Source organism: Centropristis striata, chromosome 7 (assembly GCF_030273125.1).
Source record: "Centropristis striata isolate RG_2023a ecotype Rhode Island chromosome 7, C.striata_1.0, whole genome shotgun sequence".
Classification (NCBI taxonomy): Eukaryota; Metazoa; Chordata; class Actinopteri; order Perciformes; family Serranidae; genus Centropristis; species Centropristis striata.
The window spans coordinates 24,376,292-24,397,766 of NC_081523.1; the positions used below are offsets into that span (position 1 = coordinate 24,376,292).

The 21,475-nt window shown below is 39.7% G+C and overlaps 1 protein-coding gene across 1 annotated transcript; it reads left to right on the forward strand.

The window, feature by feature from the left end:
• Nucleotides 1-951: 951 nt before the first annotated feature.
• On the forward strand, nucleotides 952-21,304 carry si:dkey-178e17.1 (tricarboxylate transport protein B, mitochondrial). Its single transcript, XM_059337218.1, has 9 exons — nucleotides 952-1,065; nucleotides 11,802-11,909; nucleotides 13,582-13,681; nucleotides 17,284-17,422; nucleotides 17,756-17,840; nucleotides 17,962-18,066; nucleotides 18,252-18,367; nucleotides 18,500-18,573; nucleotides 19,066-21,304. The coding sequence occupies exons 1-9, from the start codon at nucleotides 954-956 to the stop codon at nucleotides 19,178-19,180; spliced, it is 954 nt and encodes a 317-aa protein (XP_059193201.1). The 5' UTR covers nucleotides 952-953; the 3' UTR covers nucleotides 19,181-21,304.
• The last annotated feature ends 171 nt before the right edge of the window (nucleotides 21,305-21,475 follow it).

Genomic DNA, 21,475 nt, shown 5'->3' on the forward strand with positions numbered 1-21,475 from the left:
TCAAAGCCTGAGCTGCACATGAAGCACTCCCTTTATCTGCACAAGTCATGCATACAGAAAGAGGAATAAAGTTTACACAGTGTTGGTGCTGCATTTTTCTAATTCATTCACGTCAGGGGTAATATTTGTCATCTCTCTGGAGAGTTTATCCTCTATTGTTTCTGGATTCAATGTGCAGTTTTAACATGATGTTTTTTTCTGGCTGCCATATTTCCATCCCTTGCTGGACTCACATTTTGGTCACCAAGCTGCCAAGACCTGATTGATGGTTTCTGTCTGTGTGAGAGCTGCAGCCTCTTTGTTTGGAGAGGGTGTGGCTGGGCTGGGTTGGACCTATTACTGGCTGCTGTTGGAGAGACGCGGAAGGTTTTGGTCGTAAAAGGTTTAATAACAGGGGAATGTGATTGTATTCTTCCTCGCTGGGCTTCATTCAGATGGTAATACAGACAGAGAGCGGCTGCGCCCCGCCCTTCTTCTGTTGTGGAACAAAAAGTGGCCGGTCTCCTCTCACCAGTGGAGTGTCCCCCACTGACCCCTGTCACCCAACACACTCGCTGGTTGTTTGAAATCCACTCGCTTCACGGAGAAATCACCAACAGGATACGGATACGAACTCTCCCTCCGCTCCCTCCCTGCTTCCGGGTTGCTTTTTTTTCTCTCGTACGCACTGCTGTCGTGAAATAGCGTTACCATGGTGACAAATAACAGCTATTGGATATAGCACATCCCAACTTCCTTGACAGTCCCAGTATCCGCCCACTGTCAACATACGGAGACCCGCTGGAGACTCCGGACGCGTCTCAGCTCACCTGCATCCAGGAAAGCGCACCAGACAGCGGCTGTCCATGTGTTGCGCGCTCCAGTCTACTTGAGAACAAACTGCAAGCTTCCTACCTGAAGATAAACATCAGTAAAGCTTTTTTGAAGGTTTTACTGAGTTTTTCCCGGTAAATATGCAGGATAAAGGCACATTTATCAGCCCTTTCGTCAGACCGCGGTGTCTGGCGGCAGCGGCGCCGGCGGGGAAAGCGAAATTAACTCACCCGGGAAAAGCTATTCTGGCAGGTAAGTTCATCATCATTTGTCCCGGGGAAAAGTCAGACAAAATGTAACTGGTTGCAACGAAGTTACAGCTGGATAAAACACTATTATTGTTTTCAGATACTTTGCGTAAGCTTGTTAGTGGTGCGCAACGGAGCGACTCTGTAATAAATACCGGAAAGATAAAATGAAGACAAAACAAACCATTTCAACATCATCGTGGAGTCAATAGAAACTTTATGTAGTCACACCCTAAGAAGAAAAGCCAAATAAGGTTTTTTGGCAGAGACAATTATTATAGGGATTTAACATACGTTTTCTCAGGCCTGTGTGAAATAATTAGTGTTTATTTTGAATTTCGTTTGGTCTCATTTTTGTTTTGTTGTACATCATAAGGCGTTTCTCTTAAATTAAAGGTTGCGTTTCTTAAATTACTGGGTCCGCACAGAGAAAGAATATCCGAGAGCTGTGATAGGATAAACAATGAGTTGGGAAAACAAGATGGTATTTTAACAGTTACTACATTTTCCGCCAACTTCTAACACTTGCCCTCAAACCATGCTGACCCCTTGACCCTGCTGTCACACAGAAATGGCCTTGAGACTCATTACCCAAGAAGAAGACAGCTGTTTTTCTTTCTCTGTCCTTACGAACAGTGCTGTCCTGTCATGGTCACATCTTACCTGGCTGCTGCACTGATTTGATTTTATCACTCTAATCTAAAGATCACCTCTAGTGCTCTTTACATAATGCTATTAGAGTGGATTGATGCATGCAGCAGTGCAGGGGACACTCTCCTGAGACAATCCACACAGTGTCTCAGTTGTGGCTGTGTGGTGAGCTTTTCTGCAGCTGTTGATCATATACTGTGATCTTCAACAGATTAATATTATGACCAGTTGTTATGGGATTGTAGATGTTCTTGTTTCTATTTTGTTCTGAGCACTTTAAATATTTTAAGGGCGAAATCCATCTGCTGATAAAGATCATATGATATGATTGAAAGGTCCCTGATTAGCTACTTAATGGACCTTGTGGTGAGATTGTTGTCAAACTTTTATGTTCTGTTGATGGTGTTCGAGAAAATATTGATCCATTCTGTCTAGTGCTCGGCTATATGATATAATCATAACAATATTAAATATTTCAGTTGTAAAGCTATTTTTTAAATCGTTTGTATTGCTATGTAAAAAAAAAACCAAACCGCTAAAATGGGCTACAGCAATATTAACGTAATTTGGACGATGCTTTTACATTTTGTTGATTTTGCTCTATGGTTCCTAATAAAAAATGAAGATATGAAATGACCTATTTATACTACACCGGGATAGAAGATTTTGGCCATATAGCCCAGCCCTACTTCTGTCATCTCAATGCTTTAATAATTTACAATTATTAAAATGTTTGATCAATCTATTGATTTCATTTAGAATGAGTTAAACATGTAGTCAATAAAATGTTAAAAATATATGTCTACCATAAGTAACCAAAGCCAAAATATTCTCCTAGTGTGATCAGCACAGCAGCCAAAAAAACTCACAAAATAATTTATTACATGTTAATATGACACAGGAGAATGAAATAACCTGCAACCAGCAAATCTTTTTTTTTAACAAATCAATGAATTGAGCACATCTTCAGCCCTGCTTGTTTTAGCTGTTCCCTTGATTCATCAGTTTATCCCCACTGAGGTTCAGAAACTCCTCTCCTGCTGCTCTTGACCCCCTCCTGTGCTGATGATCAGGGTGCAGCAGCTCCGGCTGATGAAGAGCCTCTCAGAGATGCTCCTGTATTAAGGCTACATGCTGCTGTCTGGCAGCACTCTGTTGATTTCAGGCTTGTTCTTCTGGCACCAGTTAGATCCTGAATATTCTATCATTTTGAATGAATTCCTTTTGATTGGAGGTTAAAAACAAACCAACTTACAATTATTTTAGTTGTTTTGCTGATTTTCTTTTGATCACTTAATGAATCATTCTGGCTTTAAAATGTGGCTGTAATAACAAAATTTATTTTAACATCGATAGGAGCTTTATTTTGTCAAGTCCCTTACCCTATTATTCATTCTGCTTGCATTCTTAAAGGTATACTATGCTGGATTTTCCTTAAAAAATGTCATAGACCCTGCCCTTTGCCTGTATTTCTCCTCAATTTGTGTTCAGGACTTTTCTGGGAGTCCCTCTTTAGGCAGAAAGCTACAAAAATGGCACAGCACGCCAAAAATCCAAATTACAGCGATGCAACATGCCAAGTGGACAAAACTTGTTCCAAAAGTGAATGAATCTGGGCTTTGATTTCAACAGTACGTGGCATTTCACACATTGTATACCTTTAAAGTCAAACAAATATGGTGCTTGTCTCCCGGTCAGTCGTCAGCTGACAGATCTTCTAAATTATCCAAGCCTTTATATCCACCTGTGTTTGAGGATTTTGTTTTTTCTAACCCTGAAGTCACACAATGTTGTGTGTAATTCATGTTATCATAGTTGCTTACTCCTGGTTAAATTCAACATAAATATCACACTCTGGCATACTTGTAGTTTGGTTCGTGATCAAATTTATAAACCAAAACTGTATTTACTGCTATGACTGACATAATACTGTATCACAAAGATTGAAATTGGATCAAAACAACTGTTGAGTTAATGATTTTGTGGTGTGTAGAATGAAAGGAGGACAAAACATCCTCCTCTCCTGACTCGTGTCGTCCTGTCAGCTACTGCGAAACTGAAATGGCTTTGGCGAGACCTTTCCCTTCCCCCATCAGTCCCGTGCAGCCTGATTGACTGGATATGGCCCAGTGTAGCTCCCTGTGCTGTTTAGCTCGTCTCAAGCCTGTCTTGCCAGTTTTGCAACAGCAGCATTCATTGCTTTCTCTCTCTGTCTCCACTCTGTGCACTCTGTGACTCCTCCGGCCACACTGTCTGGCAACCATTGATTTGCCAGTGCCATCAAAGGTTTTGGAAATGAAAGTGTGCATCAGTATGTGTAGTTTAATGAAAGTGCATGTTCAGAGCATCACTGGGTTGACTCAGCGATAGATAAACTGTCTTTTTGAGTCTGACCTGAGATGTCGTCCATCAAAAAGCACAGTTTACACACAGTTTACATCGTGAAATTCTTCTCACTCAGCCATGGCAGTTCATAAATCCAATTGACACCTCTGTCTCGCACTGTTCTGCCATGCTGATGCGACTTTTGATTTATCTGTTGTTTCCGCAGTATGTCTGTGTGGAGTAAGTGAGCCACATGTACACGCCCGCAGGCTCTAAGTAGACAAAGCAAGAAGTGGAAGGTCAAAGCTTAATGCATTAGAGAGCCCACATAGACAGTAGATAGGGAGGAGGGGTGCCCATTGCACATTTCCAAAGCTTTTAGACATCTGTGAGCTCTTTCTGCTCCCATTGGCTCGTTCAAGTCTCCTCTCAACAACCGCTGGTGATGACTGAAGTTGAGACACGGAAGGAGGGAGAGTTTTATCTGTGCGAGGCCTGAGGGAGAGACAGCGGTCTAAATAGGTCTCTGGTCCTGATTTGCTGGCTGCTGTGCATTCACACTGTAGTGGCTTTCATTCATAGCCCTTCTTAGCTGAGCCTGGGAAGCAGAGGGATACATACAAGAGAGAAAAAAAATCTTGATTTCTCATTGGATTTTCCACTGAGACATGCTTGTTTTTATGTCACTTTTCCTGCTCTCTTTTTCATCTTTCTTCTCCTCCGTCTCTCTCTCTCTGGCCTGAAGACAGCCAGTTAGGTTTTCTGAGTGGCTGTCTCCTCTCAGGCTCAGAGGGCTCGTCAAACTCTGCGCTTACTCCTTGTTTCTCACGTCACAGGTGACGCACACAGTCACCTCCCCTTTGCTGTTTGGTCCTCGCAGACCTCGAGTAGCAGGCAAGATGATAAATTACAGTGCGCCCCCACCCTCCCCCTGCTGTAACAGGCTGTCAGCTAGATGTTGGTTTAATGCAGCCACATAAACAAATACTAGTGTAGAAATCAGTGCAGTAATTTAAAATACACTAGGTCTATATGACTGTCAGAATAAAGTGTTTGTTTGGATTTATTAAAGTGAAGTTGTATGAGATGCTTATCAAGTCACTGTATTACCTACAGTAGATTGTGATCGCAATGCCTCAGTTAGGATAAACATTCAGGAGTACCGGCATGGAAGGAAATACTGCTAAGGACAAGGTGACAGTAAAACATATTTTTGCCACCTTAAGAATTTAGTGTAGGCTTCATGTTCTTTATGTGGAACCACCAGATTCAATTGGCAAAAATAGGAATTTTACATTGCAGAACCCAGTAGTTGCCGGCCTACCACTGCCTCCAATCTTTGCTTGTGTTATTGTGTGATTTTGGTGAATCTGAACAAAAACCCTTTAAAACACCAAGGTCACACAATAACACAAACAAAGTCAGTCTAATACCAGCAACCCTTGTGTTCTGCATGATAAAATTAATGTTTTTGTGAGTGGAGTCTGGTGGCTTTGATGAGAGCACAGCTTTAATTCCCCTGTTGTCTGATGGTGAGGTTAAGTGGAAAAATATTCTAAACATATCATACACTTCAGGTAGGCCTTTTTTAGGTGGCCAAAACATTTTGCTGCTGCCCCTATCCTCCGCAGCTTCTATGCTGGTACTGCTGCCTGCTTCTACAAACTGGGGGCGTGCCGATTGACATCTACTGTAGATAATACACTAGTTCTGGATAAGTACCTCATAAAGCCCCTACTTAAGCTATCCCTTTAATGCTCCATTTTCAATCTTTCTTCACTGAGAATGTCATGGGGCTTTATTGCAGCACCACACTGATGGTTTTTCAAATTTCCTCACTTTCTCTCTTTCAGTCAAATTAAGTTCACTGTTGTGTGGAAATGAACTAGAGAGATTTGAAACTTGTTTTAAAGAATCGATAAGCTAGAACATGTGGTTATTATACACTATGTCAGAGTTATATAATCACGGCGGGGTAATTCATTTTCAAGTAATTACCTTGTCAGGCTCTAAAACACTCTGATTTATAGACTTGAAAGATGGTCGCCCAACAACCATCTTTTAAAGGCCTTGACAACTTGTTTTCTCAATCAGCGTCTGACTGAGCGATGGGGTTGAATCATCCTGAAAGAAATATATTTAGCTGCTAAATGTTCAACTATGTTTTAGCAGCTTTTCGCTAAGTTTTGTTTGCCTGGTAGAGTGTTTATAGATCTTTTCATTAAAAACAGCTTTCCTCTTAAAGCAATGCTGAAGAGAGAGGTGAGACTGAACCATAACAGTAAAGTTGAAAGACGAGCCATTCTCATTGGAGCAAACAGGCACCATCTTTGGGTCTGTTACCCAGTACACATCCATGGTGGATTCAGATCAAAGCTTAATAGCAAATAGTGCTTAAATCTTAGAAATCATAGCTTCCTTGAATGCACCAAACAAAGAAGAGTTTTCAAAAGCTCATAATTGCATGAAGATGTAATAATGTAATTTGGGAAAATGCAGGACGGCGACTGAATAGACACTCCTGGGTTATAAGTTCACACCTCTTGGAAAGTAATATAAATGTAAAACGTGAAAACCCTCTGGTTTTATTGGTCTACTGTAGAGAGCCTGGCAACTGTACACACTGTAAAAACAACCTGTGCGTAGTTGTTCTGTTCATGTAAATCAGTGTTCAATCTGTATGCTGCAGTTAAAACTGATCCCATGTAAAGTTAATCAGCATCCAGCCTGTAATTAAGCATCCGTGCAGCATTAGGGGGTGTTGTTCAGGACAGAGGAAGCCTAAAAGGCCAGACGTCAGATGAATAATTCTTTTCATGTTTTGCGCGAGGCAAACAGGAATATTATGGTTGTGTTAATAGGACACCTCATGTTTGAAGTACATCAGTCCTCTGGCTATGTTCCCTGTTTGGACCGGAGATATTGACTTAATAACATATTTCCCCCCCAGAGGATTTAAAGTGAGAGATAATAATCTAAATAAGGAACATCTGGATGAATAATAGATAGATTCTGCTGGAAAACTGCTTATTAATTTTTTGGCACATCCACATATTCACACAAACACACACACATAAATAGACATTGTTGACTGTTTTGCGGTGAGTTTTAGCCTAATTTCTTAGTAAAACTAAAAATGAATTTAGGTTTTACGGTGACAGTGCTTTAAAAATGTTTATTTCGAACACACCTGCCTCATTCAGAGGCCATGCTAGATTGTCATCTTCTCAGAAGAAAAGGGAAGTTTCCTGGTGGACCAGATGTGTTGGATGCTCATTAGAGTCACAGATTTCAGAGACGGTTCCTCCCTGTCAGCTGGCTGGCTGCCTGCTCACCTGGCTTCCTCTGTGCCTCTCTGTCTCTCTGTACTGCAAAAAAAGTGGCTGTGAATTTGTGTTTTGTGTGCACCATGCATTCATGAATATGTTTGATTGTACACAGCGTGTTCAAAAGTAGCCTATGTGAAGCTGAACTAATTATTTCAACCATGTATCCATTATAATTAATTTATCACACTAATTATCTGACCACTATTTACTCATTGCTATTTTATTTTAAACAAATCATAATTTATATTCTGTTTAAATTAGCTGAGCTACTCATCGACAATCTTTCCATTTAATTAAGCACAGGCAGCAGCAGAAGGACTGGTCCCTGGGGTACCTTCACAAATCAGGGGTTTTAAGTAATTTTTCAATCACAAACACAACCCTGAACCTGTTGCCTCTCTTTGCCTTGTGATCCTAAACTGAATATTCGGACTGTTGGTTGTCAAAAAGCAATTTGAAGATAAGGCTTTAGGAAATTGTGTTTGACTGTTACCAGACCTCTAATGTCTGTCTGTTGTATCACTTTGATAGTGATGAAATACTGAAATATTAGCTGTTAAATGGATTGCAGTGAATTTGACATTCATGGTCCCCAGAGGATGTTCCTCAAACTTCTTCTTTAGTGACGCTAGCAGATTTTAGCTGGCCACATTTAGTTTTTGTTTTTAAGTGAAATGTCTTGACATTATCAGATGGATTGCCAGTGACCAGAGGATAAACATAATTAGTTATCCCCTGACTTCTCATATGGAACCACCAGCAGGTCCTGTTTGAACATGACTATGCCCCGTGTGCACAAAGAAATGGTTTCCAAGTTTGTTAACTTGATTAGAGCCAACCTGAACACCATCATACTGCAAACCACACCAGCAATTCACACAACACACCAGCAATTCGACTATTGTAAAGTTAATACTTCATCTCCTCTCTGCAGGTAAGAGTTTTATACTGCAAAGTGAGAAAGAATGACAGTAAAATGTTTATCCTTCATGTCAGCTCGCTCTGAGCAGCCTCAATGAATTTACCATGAATATCACACTACGGGCGCACTACATATATAGGGGTGGCTGGTTTGACTATGGAGAAGGCAGCAACCAATCAGGAGGAGGATCAGTGTCCAATATGTACCTACCCTTTCCGTTTTGATGAATTGTTGGTGTGTTGTGGCAAATTGCTGGCGTGTTGTGGCGAATTGCTGGCGTGTTGAGTGAAGTGCTGGTGTGGTTTGCACTCCAAGGCCATCGTATCAAACAGTTTTTTGTATAGATTCAGTGGCTCATTAATGCTCTTGTGGCTGAATGGGAACAAATCTGTGCTGCAACCTTCAAATTCTTGTGGAAAGCATTTTATCAGAGCTCTTATAGCAGCATAATAATGACTCTGGAATTATATGTCAAACGATCACACATAGTTGTAGTTTTGTCTAGTGTTGGTTGAATTATGAATTGATTATAATTACTGATTTATTAAACTGCTGCTTAGCTTGTGGACACTACCTGTTCTTCACCGCCCCTGGGTTCTGAATAACACCGTAGTGCCATTTCCTATTCTTTCTGTGTAATAGTAAGTGTCAAAGATCTATGTGGATGCATTGATTTTATGACACAGGGTGCAGAAGTGTTGCTGGGGGATGAGGAGAGAGGAAGCAAGGTGCTGCCGGGAGAAAAATTAAGCAGGGGAGAGCGAGCCTGTGAAGATAAAGATTAATGGCCATTTTGCTCATATAACCCACGTCTGGCAGCTACACGGGAGTCATTTAGGGTGTCATCTGTAAAACGTGTGTGTAAAATATGTGTGTGTGTTGTGGATGTAGGCTGCAAAATGGACTAGAAGACAAACAAACTGCTTCTCCTCCACAGGCACCGTGTGTCTGATGAGGATTGATCATTGTATGTATGTGTGTGTTGCTGAGTCGCTGCTTCTGAGTGACTGCTGGTTGGTTTTCACGTGCAGCGATGTATCGGCTGAAATCAGATGAATGAGGTTTATTGTTTCTTCTACTCTGAGATACAGTAACCCACTGATCCCGGATCAGCACGACTGGAATGGAGAGTTGTACAGCTCATGTGATTTCTGTTTTACGTCTCTGCCAGCTAACATTTACTTACTACTCCACCAGGATTAGAAGAATTTCAGCTCATTGACCTGTGTGTGTGTGTGCGTGTGTGTGTGTGTGTGTGTGTGTGTGTGTGTGTGAGCTCACATGAATGCCATGATTCAGCTTAGTGGGTCTTAGTTTTTATGAATTGTGCTGAATAAGTGATATGCAGTTCTTTATTGTGCCAGTCAAATAAATCATGTTACAAAATCATGTTCATCACACTGATTACAATAAACGGCTGGATAAAGTTAAGGTTGACCAAAATAAAATACTATAATCTTCAGAAAATATCTTTAAAAAAAGGTCTTTAAAATATCATGCTGTGACACATTTTGTTGTAAATTTTAAATTAGCATGCATTTATATGTCAAACATCTGAATTTTAATATTTGAATTTTGCCGCAGTACAATCATATGGAGACAGATCACGATAAATGACTATATTAGATAATTGTGCAACCTTAAGTAAAAGCCATTTTCCCATATTGATTCCCTTATTAAATCAGCCCGACTCACAGCAAAGGAGACGTCGATAAAGAGAAGCAGATGACTCAGAGGCTTTTTAGGCTGTGAGACAAATTAGATGAGGGTTAAACAAGTACAACCTGATATTGAGAAGATATTCCAGATGTTATGTACATTTAGTGTGCATGGTTAGTAATGCAATGCAGCACAGTCCTGAAATGTGTGTCCTGGGTTAAATATATATTTTTATCTCAAGTGGGGACTCTGCTTGGTTGTGCCACATTGATAAAGGTTGTGTTGGCAGCAGTGACATGAAGAGTGCAAAACAGCTAAATGACACATATGCACGTTTACTTCACACTTTGACTTCACATTACTTCACTGCTGCAGTATGTGGAAACGAACCAGAATAAATTGAGAAAAATAAAATACACAAAAATACACCTTTTAAAATATAAAGGATAATTTGATCAGAAATGTATTGAAAATTATTTTATGCAAACAAGGAATGATTTGATTTAGAAAAAAACTTAAAACTAGATTTGAAACACAAATGGGATTTTTTCTTGTTATCTTGTTTTACAATATATACAGTACTGTGCAAAAGTCTTAGCCAGCTGTGAAAAATGCTGTAAAATAAGAATGCTTTCAAAAATAGAAATGCTAATAGTTTATTTTTTATCAATGAACAAAATGCAAAGTGAGTGAACAGAAGAAAAATCAAAATCAAATCAATATTTAGTGTGACTTTCAAACCAGCATTAATTCTTCTAGGCATTTTTTCACACCTGCCTAAGACTTTTACACAGTACTGTATATATATTTAAAAGCTTCTGAGGTACAACTTCTTTAGTAAACATCTTATCACAACTCCTAATTCCCAGAAACAGAGAGAATCTCAACCACTTCCCGTTGAGACCAATTTCCCTTGAGCAAGATTTGGACATTGCATGTGAAAGAAGGCATTTCTGTTTTTCACTTCCTATTCATTCGCTTGTTGTGGTTTCTCCTTCACATAAATACACATCATAACCAGTAAAATGCTCTTCATAATAAACCAGAAGACCAGAAAACCAGAATTATTTCAGATTGGGAATTTCTTTTGTTTGGTAAAAGGGGGAGCATGTGTGTATATATCTGTGTAGCCACATGATGTGTGTGCCTCCCTTGCACAGTGTGCATGTGTGTAACTGTGTCATTGAGTTAATGGAGGGTCTTGGCCTGGGTAATGGAGCCCCTCCCTGCAGGCTGAGCGGATAATTTAATTAATGTCAGCCCTCTTTCTATCCCCCCTCCCTCCCTCGTGACTCATCTGTGTTGTGCATCGGTCTCGCTTTTGGACACTTGTCCTCATCTACTCAACTCATCGACCGTGGCGGGTTTCAGGCTGAACTCTCTAGCAGTCCCTCACATGTTCATTCACTATTTTTCCTTCTTGTATATTTTCGTCTCTGCAATAACACAGTAGATATGTGCTACAGAACATTTTGGAGGCAGCTACATTTGCTCACACAGCCCTCTCTTCTTCTCTCAAACGGCGCAGCCTCTGTGTAGTTTAGCCGTGGCAGTAACAGTTGATATATCCTCTCCTAGCTCGTTACTCTTCCTCCCTCGGCTGCAGCGCTTTTAATGTTTATGGAGGGGAAGCCATTTGTGGAGTCACTGTAATGATCCATGACGTAATGGCACCTCGGTGAAATTCATAGGGCCGACGGGCAGACATGGTACGCTAAGTTTAAGCAATTTTTCAACTACGTTTCCCTTTACTTCCTCAACATTCACTTTCTCTTCAGTTGCAGGTTAATTTATGCCTATTCTTTATGTTCCTTACATTAATAAACATTTTCTTTTATGTTCTGTGTTTTTCAGGTGGAATTGCAGGTGGCATAGAGATCTGCATCACCTTCCCAACAGAGTATGTCAAGACCCAGTTACAATTGGACGAAAAGGCTAATCCACCCAAATACAGAGGAATAGGTGAGTGTGACGTGTGTGTGTGTGATCATTTTTCTTATAGCAGCTTTCGTTCTACCGTTTTGCCAACATATCAGGCTGAATATGGGATTAAATTGAATTGTATGAAGCAAAATCTACAGGCTGTTCTCACTCACTGTTCCTAGTTATACCTATGAAAAGTAATGAACTGTAATCTGTGGCTAACTGGTGAAAATGTGAGCCAGGAAGTGAAGCTTATTAAGACTGATATTGATGTTTGTTGGTAAATTGCGACCACTAGTGGTCGTAGTAAATGTGACAGGAGCAAAGGAATTGAGGAAGAGAGGCGAGGAAGTGAAAAGATGGATACATCAACCTAATTTAGGATTTTGATTAGTGTTCATTTCCTGTTTGTAACTTAAGTCAATGTTATTATAACAAGTTAACATGTAGATAAACTTCTATAAAGTTGTTACATCATGATCTACATCACCTTTTATGTCACCTACATCACCAATATAACTGCATCCAGTAGTTTGTTATAGAAGAAGTTATATTAATATCCTTTTTGTAACCTTAACCAAATATTTTTTTTTCCTGAACTTATCGAAGTGGGTTCCGTTTCACAGTGTTCAAAACAGAAATTGTGTGTAAAATTCAAATCAAAATTTTGTAAGATATGATACGTTGTGTTGTGTAATGTTCTGCATAAGATTTCTTGAGAATAGATTGTAGGCATGATATCTAACACCAAAGTTATTTGAACAAATATTAATATTGAGTTTAGAAGAAGCCATGAAGCTCTGAAAAAATGACACCACTGTCATGTCTGTACAGCAAAAATATAAAGCTACTATCAACAGCCAGCTAGCTTAGCTTCGCACAAAGACAGGGGGAAACGGCTGGCTTGACTCGGATCTATATATTTATCTTAATAAAGTATATTCTGTTCTTCATCCAGTCTCGGTGCCTCTCTCAGGAGCTCATTATCTAATTACCCATCATCCCCAGGTACATTAGGGATTCTGGCAGGCTGTCACTGTGCTTGTTTATATGACTTAGAACAGACCAATGCACACTAACCGTTCATGCATACACACACACACACACACTCACACACACACACACGCACGCACACGCAGACGCACACACACACACACACACACACACACACACACACACACACACACACACACACACACACGCACACGCACAAACACACACACATACACTGGTTAAAGTGTTAAAGCTGGCTGCGGCTCCGAGGATCTGAGTCCAGGCTAATGAGCGCTGAAGACAGCTGTTGCTTCTCTGCTCCGTTGTGCATCTGGATAGATAGCCGAACATGGATAACTGGACTGATGTCTGCAAGAGTGAGACGCAGGTTCAAAGAAAAACACAGAGTTTTGGGGGAAAAAACAGCCTGTTGATGAAGCAAAAGTGAAGGACAGATGTTTCTGGTGTATTCTTAATAAGGCTTATTCCATACTGAATTACACAGAGCAAATAAATGAATAAATGCAGTTGCAGTACATTGATTATACTATTGGGACGACTCACCAGTTGCTACTGTGGTGGTTGGGATATTCTCAAAAGGATTAGTGCACTAAAATCATAAAAAACATAATCCTACCAAATAAATTATTCTTTACATATATGTTGTTGTTATTTTGGGTGTTTTATAATGTATGTGCTTGTGTGTATCTTCCTCTAGGTGACTGTGTGAAACAGACAGTAAATGGTCACGGTGTTAAAGGACTGTACAGAGGACTCAGCTCACTGCTGTATGGATCCATACCCAAATCTGCAGTCAGGTAATAACCTAAAGCATTCTGAAATATTGATGTAGATGTACAAGACTAAAACATTTACTCAAGTGCAGGTAAAATTGGTGATATAAAATTCAACCTATGTAAACATAAAAACAGGGCGCATCTCATCAAATTTAGAGCCAAAGGAACTGAATATTGAAATGATTGAATAAACACTTTCTGATGCTTCTAGGTAGCTGTTCAGTATTTCTTTGCAGTTTCTTAAGTTAAGCTACTTTATTGCATCACATATGTTATTACTTTTCTTTTAATAATATTTTTCCGTACTGCATGTTTATATTCTAAGAAATTTAAAAGTTAGAATGTAAACATGCAGTAAAGGCCGGAATAAAATGAGCACTTTTAGTTGAGCCGTTCTACCTGGAAACACTAACTCACACCTTCCAATTATTCCAGTCCATTACCCACAATGCAAGGCATAAATGCCACACTAGCCTTCAGTATAATTACATTATTCTTTCACAGCAGTGACATTTATCTCCAGACAAGTGTGCACATTGCAGTGCGTACGACACACACACACACACACACACACACACACACATGCACACATGTTGCACAAAACTAAGTCAGATGCTTCTATTGCCTCTGTTTTTTGTTCCCTGTTTCATTCTTTCACTCCATTCTTCTCTCTCCCTTTCTGTCTTTCTTTCTGTGTGTGCATCTATTGGTTTTTATTTTTTACCAGCAGCAAGTGTGTGGCTTGTATTGTGTGTGTGCGTGTGTGTGTGTGTGTATGTGTGTGTGTGTGTGTGTGTGTGTGCGAGTGTGTGTGTTATGCTGGAGGGTAGCCTGTCTGTTCGATGGAGAGACAGGCTCAGCCAGGCGGAGCAAAGATGCCACTCAAACTCAGGCAGGGTCTCAATAGGGGTACAGAGAGGGAGACTTGAGTTGGTACTCTGTCAATGGGTGTGTGTATGTTAATGCACAGTGTATGTGTTTGTGTGTGTGTGTGTGTCAGTCAGCCTTCAGCACCCTTTCCAGAGGCGAACTGACTACTGTTGTTTCTCTGAGGACACAGAGGAGTAGAGGGGTTTAGACCTTCTCCTCTTTCAGACTATGTTGTATAGAAAATGCACATAGGTGGAAACACTGTATATAGAAATATAACTTGCTATGTGCAAGGTAGATACATTTGATTAAAGGATTTAGACTAGTGGGTTCTTTTCCTCATCTGGACAGTCTACGTACGTATGACTCTGAGCTGTTCATACAAAGTGGATTTTTTCAACCAAATCTCTCAAAAATCTGTGAATTGACCCTGATCTGACCCTGATACACATGTAATGTAATCTCTGAACACTGCATTATGTACATTTAACACATTATGTGCCACCAGCAATGCTAATGGAAAGTCAATAAGGATCCTTAGTTGAAGTGGATGCATGAAACAAGTGTACTTGTTTAAGCCAAATCCAGGATCTTCCTAAACAGAACCAAATGGTTTTGTTGTTAAACCTGCAGTGTTTCTGTAGTGGCAACATGTAATTTCAACATATTATTAGCCACCACCTTGTAATGCAGTGGTATAGAAGGAGAACTGATATGGCACAAACTATTCAGCAATTCACAAAAAAAAAGCAAAGATCAGAGGCGAGTTTGACAAAACAAACACATAATTTTGTGTTATTTTTTCCTTTTCTCTATCACGTCTTATCTTCATTATTAATCTTCCCATGAATCCTCAGTAATCTTTTTAATCCATCTAAACAAAAAAAGGGGAAGGAGAGATGGATTTGATTTATGGAGAATACTTTGGCACTTTTTCCATTGACCACAGCTTCCTCTGAGTCGTTTCTTCGATCCGTTCTCTTCTTCCCTCCCCTCCCCCCCTTCTATCGCTCTTTTGCCTCCCCATCTCGCCTTCTCCACCATCCCATTAACTGATTGCCTTTGCAGCATCATGCACCATTCAGCCTGCTGAAGGATTGTCAGGGAGGTTTGAGAGGGACAGACAAGAGAGCCTTTGACCTTTTCCTCCCTTAACCCCTCATCCATATCTACATCCTCTCTCTTGTCTTCCCAGCCTCTTTTCTTTCTTTCCTTTTTATTCTCCCACCGACTCTTTTCTCTCTCCTTCACCTCCTCTTCTCATCAGCATGACTGACCTTGTAGAAAGACCCACTAATGAAGATTGGGCAGCACTCTCCTGTCCAGAATGACTCATCTCCAACTGTGGATGTCGGCCAAAATGCAACGTGTCACATTCATAGCGGTGAAGTTTCGTCCGATGGTATAAATGGGTCGGGGAGAATTTGGAGAGTAAATTGGCACAGGAGCAGGCCTGGCAGTGGCATATTTCTCTCCAGCAGCTTTTTAACGAATAGCGTTTGTTTCTTAAGGTTAGTTATTAAGTGCACTGCCATCTCAGTGCAGTCGAAGAAAGCTGCTGGGAAGTTTTCATTTTTCATTCTCTCCAAAGCTAAAAGTGGTGTGCATAAAGAGGAAGATGAATAGATTTATTTTCATGTGTTATTTGCTCCTGCTTGACAGTGTGAGTCAGTTAATTGCATGGAGTCTTTCAAAACTGAATCTGTGCGAGGCGTTAGACACGAGGAACAGATGTGGAAGGTTAATGAGCAGAGGAAAATGTTGCCATAAAAAAGCAGATGGGGAAGAAAACTAAAATGACATGAGCCGAGTATAAGAGATGGATGCTGTGAGACCTGTGATGACGGCAGGTAGACGGTTGAGAAAAGACAGAGGGGAAAACAAGCATTCATCAAGACCAAGTGTCTGTCCTCCCCCGCCCTTTTGCTAAATGTACCGGGCAGCGTCCTCTCTTCGCCACAATTCAATTCCATCTATAAATAACCTTTCTTGTAAAGGACTCACTGGAACAACATTTTCTGATTGCAGAGATACATAAACCACACCTCTCCCTCGCTCTGTCTCTCTCTCTCTCTCTCTCTCTCTCTCTCTCGCCCTCTGGGTTGGCTTCCATGGCAGCTGTTGCTGGTCACTCGTTGGTTACTGAGAAACTAACAGTTTATTAGCGCATCTTTAATAAGGATGCAGGAAGGACAATAAAGTAAAAAACGTAAGCACTCTCTGCTCTTTTAGAAGTTTGTCTCCACTAAAAGGAGGTGGAAGGAAGTTTCCTGCCTTTAGGTGCAACTGTAACGCTGCTTTTATTTCCACTCAGTGAGTCACTGAGTGGAAACATCCTTCTGTATAACCTGATTTCGTATCAGTGAGAAGCAGTATAATTATCTCTCTATCTGTGGCCTTTTAACATATGCTGTAAGTGTAGTAATGTCTTAATATGAGGAATCTCATTATCTTTTACTGCAGATCTATCATCTATTTGTTTTTTATTTTTTACCAGCAGCAAAAGTGTGTGGCTTGTATTGTGTGTGTGTGTGTGTGTGTGTGTGTTTGGACCTGGTGACACCTACTGTTACAGGAACTATGACAGGAACCGACTCAAGTCCGACATGAATCCAAGTCATGTGTCTTGCATCCACCCCTCTGCAGAGATGTAATGTGCAGTTATGGACATCATCCTGTTTTTAGTAATAAATTAATCTGCAATAATGTATTTAAACATCTTAATTATTCCCTGTTGTCTCTCTGCTCCTCAGGTTTGGGATGTTTGAGTTCCTCAGCAACCGTGCGAGAGATGAGAACGGTCGCCTGGACAGCACCAGAGGCCTGCTGTGTGGGCTTGGAGCCGGAGTCATGGAGGCTGTTCTCGTGGTCTGTCCCATGGAAACTGTCAAGGTGTGTTACTGTCTGCTCTGTGATCAGACTTCTCAGTTTAGTTTTTTGTTTTTAGTGTCACGCTAAATGCCCAGTCAGCTTTTTGAAACAAATCATAGGACATTCATAACCCTAGCAAGGTTAATTTGCTTCTCTTCTCAGCTTATTATATTTTCAGCAGAATTTTTAAATATTATGTTCATGCACATTTACTGTTTAATTTGAAAGTCTCTTTGAAAGAAGGCCAGACTAAACATTTGTTCAGTTTTCACCACCTTCTGTGTCGCCCTTCTCTGTAATAGCAAAGCAGCATTTCCTGTTTTGGATCACCTTGTTCCTCTTTTATCTCCCAAGGTTAAATTCATTCATGACCAGACTTCAAGCAACCCTAAATACAAGGGCTTCTACCACGGAGTCAGAGAGATCGTCAGGGAACAAGGTAGAGCCTGCATGTAATTCACCTGACATCTACTGGCCAGACAGGATACTGCAACTGGAAAAACTATTCACTAAATGTATGAAGAACACATTAAATTAACCTACTTATCTTGCCTTACCAGGGTTAAGAGGGACATACCAGGGTCTCACTGCTACAGTCCTGAAACAAGGCTCCAACCAAGCTATTCGATTCTACGTGATGACCTCTCTCAAGAACTGGTACAAAGGTCAGTGTGCACAAGGCTCCATGAGTTCATTAGTGTTGGAGATATTTAAAAACCAACTCTGCTGATGGGATAGGAAATTAGTTTGTTTGGAGTTGCTCATGTTTAATGGCCTCCTTATCTTGTGGAAACAGAAGTCAGTAGCTGGACTGAATTTGCATTCGCTGACTGTTATGTCTTCCCTCCAGGTGACGACCCCAATAAAGCCATGAATCCTTTGGTGACTGGACTCTTTGGAGCTGTAGCCGGAGCAGCCAGCGTCTTTGGAAACACCCCACTAGATGTCATCAAGACAAGGATGCAGGTATGGTGTAATACGGTCGCCCAGGTCTTTGTATTCCCTGCTGGTGTTTTAATTTAAACTTGTCAAGTTGTTGCCACCTGCTGAAAATTATTAGAAATAACTGTAAATAATGTATTTATTTTCTTTCCAAAGGGTCTGGAAGCACATAAATATAAAAGCACATTGGACTGTGCAGTAAAGATCATGAAATATGAAGGTTTGGCAGCGTAAGTACACCTCCACGTTTCACCTGCATGTTTATTTGTTGCAAATGATTCAGTTTGGTGCCTCGGAAGTACACCTCAATTGAAAATGGTAGCACATTTGCTATGTATCCCCTTGAAAATGTAAACTAATATACTAATATAAATATAAAATATATAAATATAAAGAGCTATATATATATATATATATATATATATATATATATATATATATATATCTCACTACATATCTGTATATGTTAAATAATAATAAAAATAAATACCAAATAAAATAAGATTTTTTTTATTTTATTTTTTGTTTTTTATATTTTATTTATATTTTTATGATTTATGTAGAAGAATATATTTTTTATAGATTGCAACTGACTATTTTTCTGAAAAAAATAAATAAAATTGTGTGCGTGTAAATATATCAGCCATCTATAATTGTGCTTTTTCCTAAACACTGATGTTTTATATTTTGACCCCTCTCTCTCTATCTGTGTCCACCTGTAGTTTCTACAAAGGGACAGTTCCTCGGCTGGGTCGTGTGTGTCTGGATGTGGCCATAGTTTTCATCATCTATGAGGAGGTGGTGAAGGTCCTCAATGTGGTCTGGAAGACTGACTGAGCTGCTGGATGTACAGAAAGGGCGGCAGCTTCTTGCTTCCCAGGCATCAGACACAGATCCGAGTTTCACAGACCTCTTCCATACTATAAAACCAGCTATTGAGGGGTGAGACAGAGAGCTGAATTTAGATCAGTGTCATATGCTATTAACAGGAAGCTAAAGATCTTACATACAGGGCCTGCAAAGAGGAAATAAAGCCAAAAAACTGGCTCAGTGTCGCCCACATCTGGACAGCTGGAGTGTTTGCAGAGCATTGCTGCTCAGCTCCAAGACAAGACCAAGGGTCATTTTCACAAGTGGGATTATAAAGTTACCCAAATAACTGTGAAAAAAGATGCTTCATCCTAGAGATACATCATTTTAATGTGAAAGAAAAACCTGTATAGGTACCACAGGATTCCTTTAAACAAGATTTTGGAAGAAATGTCAGCTTTTTTTCAAGCTATCTGGTTCACTTACTTGTAAACCTGCTTTGTAAAAGACCCTCCTTTAGCGAAGAACATTATTTGGAGTCATTCACAGCTGTTTTGCTGGTATGAATGACGCGTCATACTGGATTATCTTGAGTTTCTTGAGTGTTGCTCTCTGTCTCTTCTTGGTTTTAACTCCAGAGGAGCCTGACTGCAGCTGGTTTCAGTTCACAATCACATAAACTGCAGTAACTTCCATAACTAAGCCTTTAATAGAATCATTTTACATTTATAATATTGACAATTATTTTTATAAAGTGTAGATTCTAATTTAGTTTATTATCAGCGTTATAGTTTTATTGTAAAGTACGATCTATTTTATTCCTGTGCCAAATGCCAAACCTATGAAAGTGTGTTCAGAGTAAGAACATGCAAAAGTAGCAGAATGATTTTAACAAGAGAAGATGTTATGAATTATATTGTGACATACTTTATAAATGTAATTATTCAAAGTTGAATGTTGAATATATTGACGGTGGAGGCGTTAATTGCTGTTGTTTTTTTCTGTGATCAGGTCAGGGTGTAAATGTGTTTTTAGGATGTTAGGAAAATATTTCATTGGCGTGTTTCACTGTGAGTCTAAATGACACAACAACACTGAGTCATACAGACCAGGTAACCTCTGACCTCCAGGTCATATCCTAACCCAGTTGGCCTCATGCAGGAAGTGATATACAAACATATTTCCTCTTTGCTTGTATCCAAGATTAGTTATTATTTTGTTAAAATCCATTGATTTATTGATTTCTGGGATTCACCAATTTTGTTTTTTACTCTTGAAAAAGAGTGGTGGAGAACACTCTAAACCTGATGTGAAAAAAAACCATACTTGTTTTCACAGTCCAAATTTTAGGCAACATACAATAATATATTATAAATTATTATATTTATTTATTCGATTATAATGCGTTTTAGCTGTTTTTTATTTTTTTAAATACATTTCCCTGGAACTGATGCTCTGAAAAATCACACATGGTTAAGAACATTTGGTGCATCTGGAGCTGACTCCTATTTTTTCTCTAAACAGAAAGTTAAGTTCTACTGGTTATATGTTTTGGTTTCATATGATCCCTACTTCAATAGTTCCCAACCTGGGGGTCGGGACCCCTGCAGTGGGTCGTGGGATAATTAAATGAAAAGGAAAGAGGAGTAATATTCTATACACATTTGTGTAAATTTATTTCAGGAAATCTCTCTGGGGTGAAACTTGAACAATTCAAAGACATGATAGTAACCTGTGATGAGGGGCGAGTGTAAAGGGGTCACCTGTCAAAAAGATCATAAATCACAATCTGTTCACATTTATTTCCAGTGCCGTTCTGTTTGGGTGTTTCATTCAGGGTTTGTTTTTACTTCTCACTCGTGCCTTTTGCTGTTATGTTTCTTGGTAATTGGACAGCATAATAATAAAAACAGCCATAATCTGTCAGTATTACTGTAATAATTGTATTAAAGTACAGATGGCTTAAGTTCCCCTACTTCTGAAAGAATGTTAATCTTTTTGTAGTGTTCTGTTTGAGCATACAAAATGCTTGTGTTCAGTCCTGCCAAATAGCCAAGAGAAAATGTTATTATCGCAAATGAATATATTCTGAGGCTGTGTGTGTCATCTGTGTGGTTCTTTATGATGAAGCTTGTGCAATAATAAACAGCGTCTATGTGATCTGTGAGAAATCTTTCATAGAAAAAAGCTGCTCATTCGTTTTGGAGAACAGCAGTGATGTGTAGAGTTGCCATGATGGATAATAGAATATGTAAATATCAAATACATACTGAAATGGTTTCAGCCAGAATGACACAGAGGCAAGTAACAAACTGCAGATAC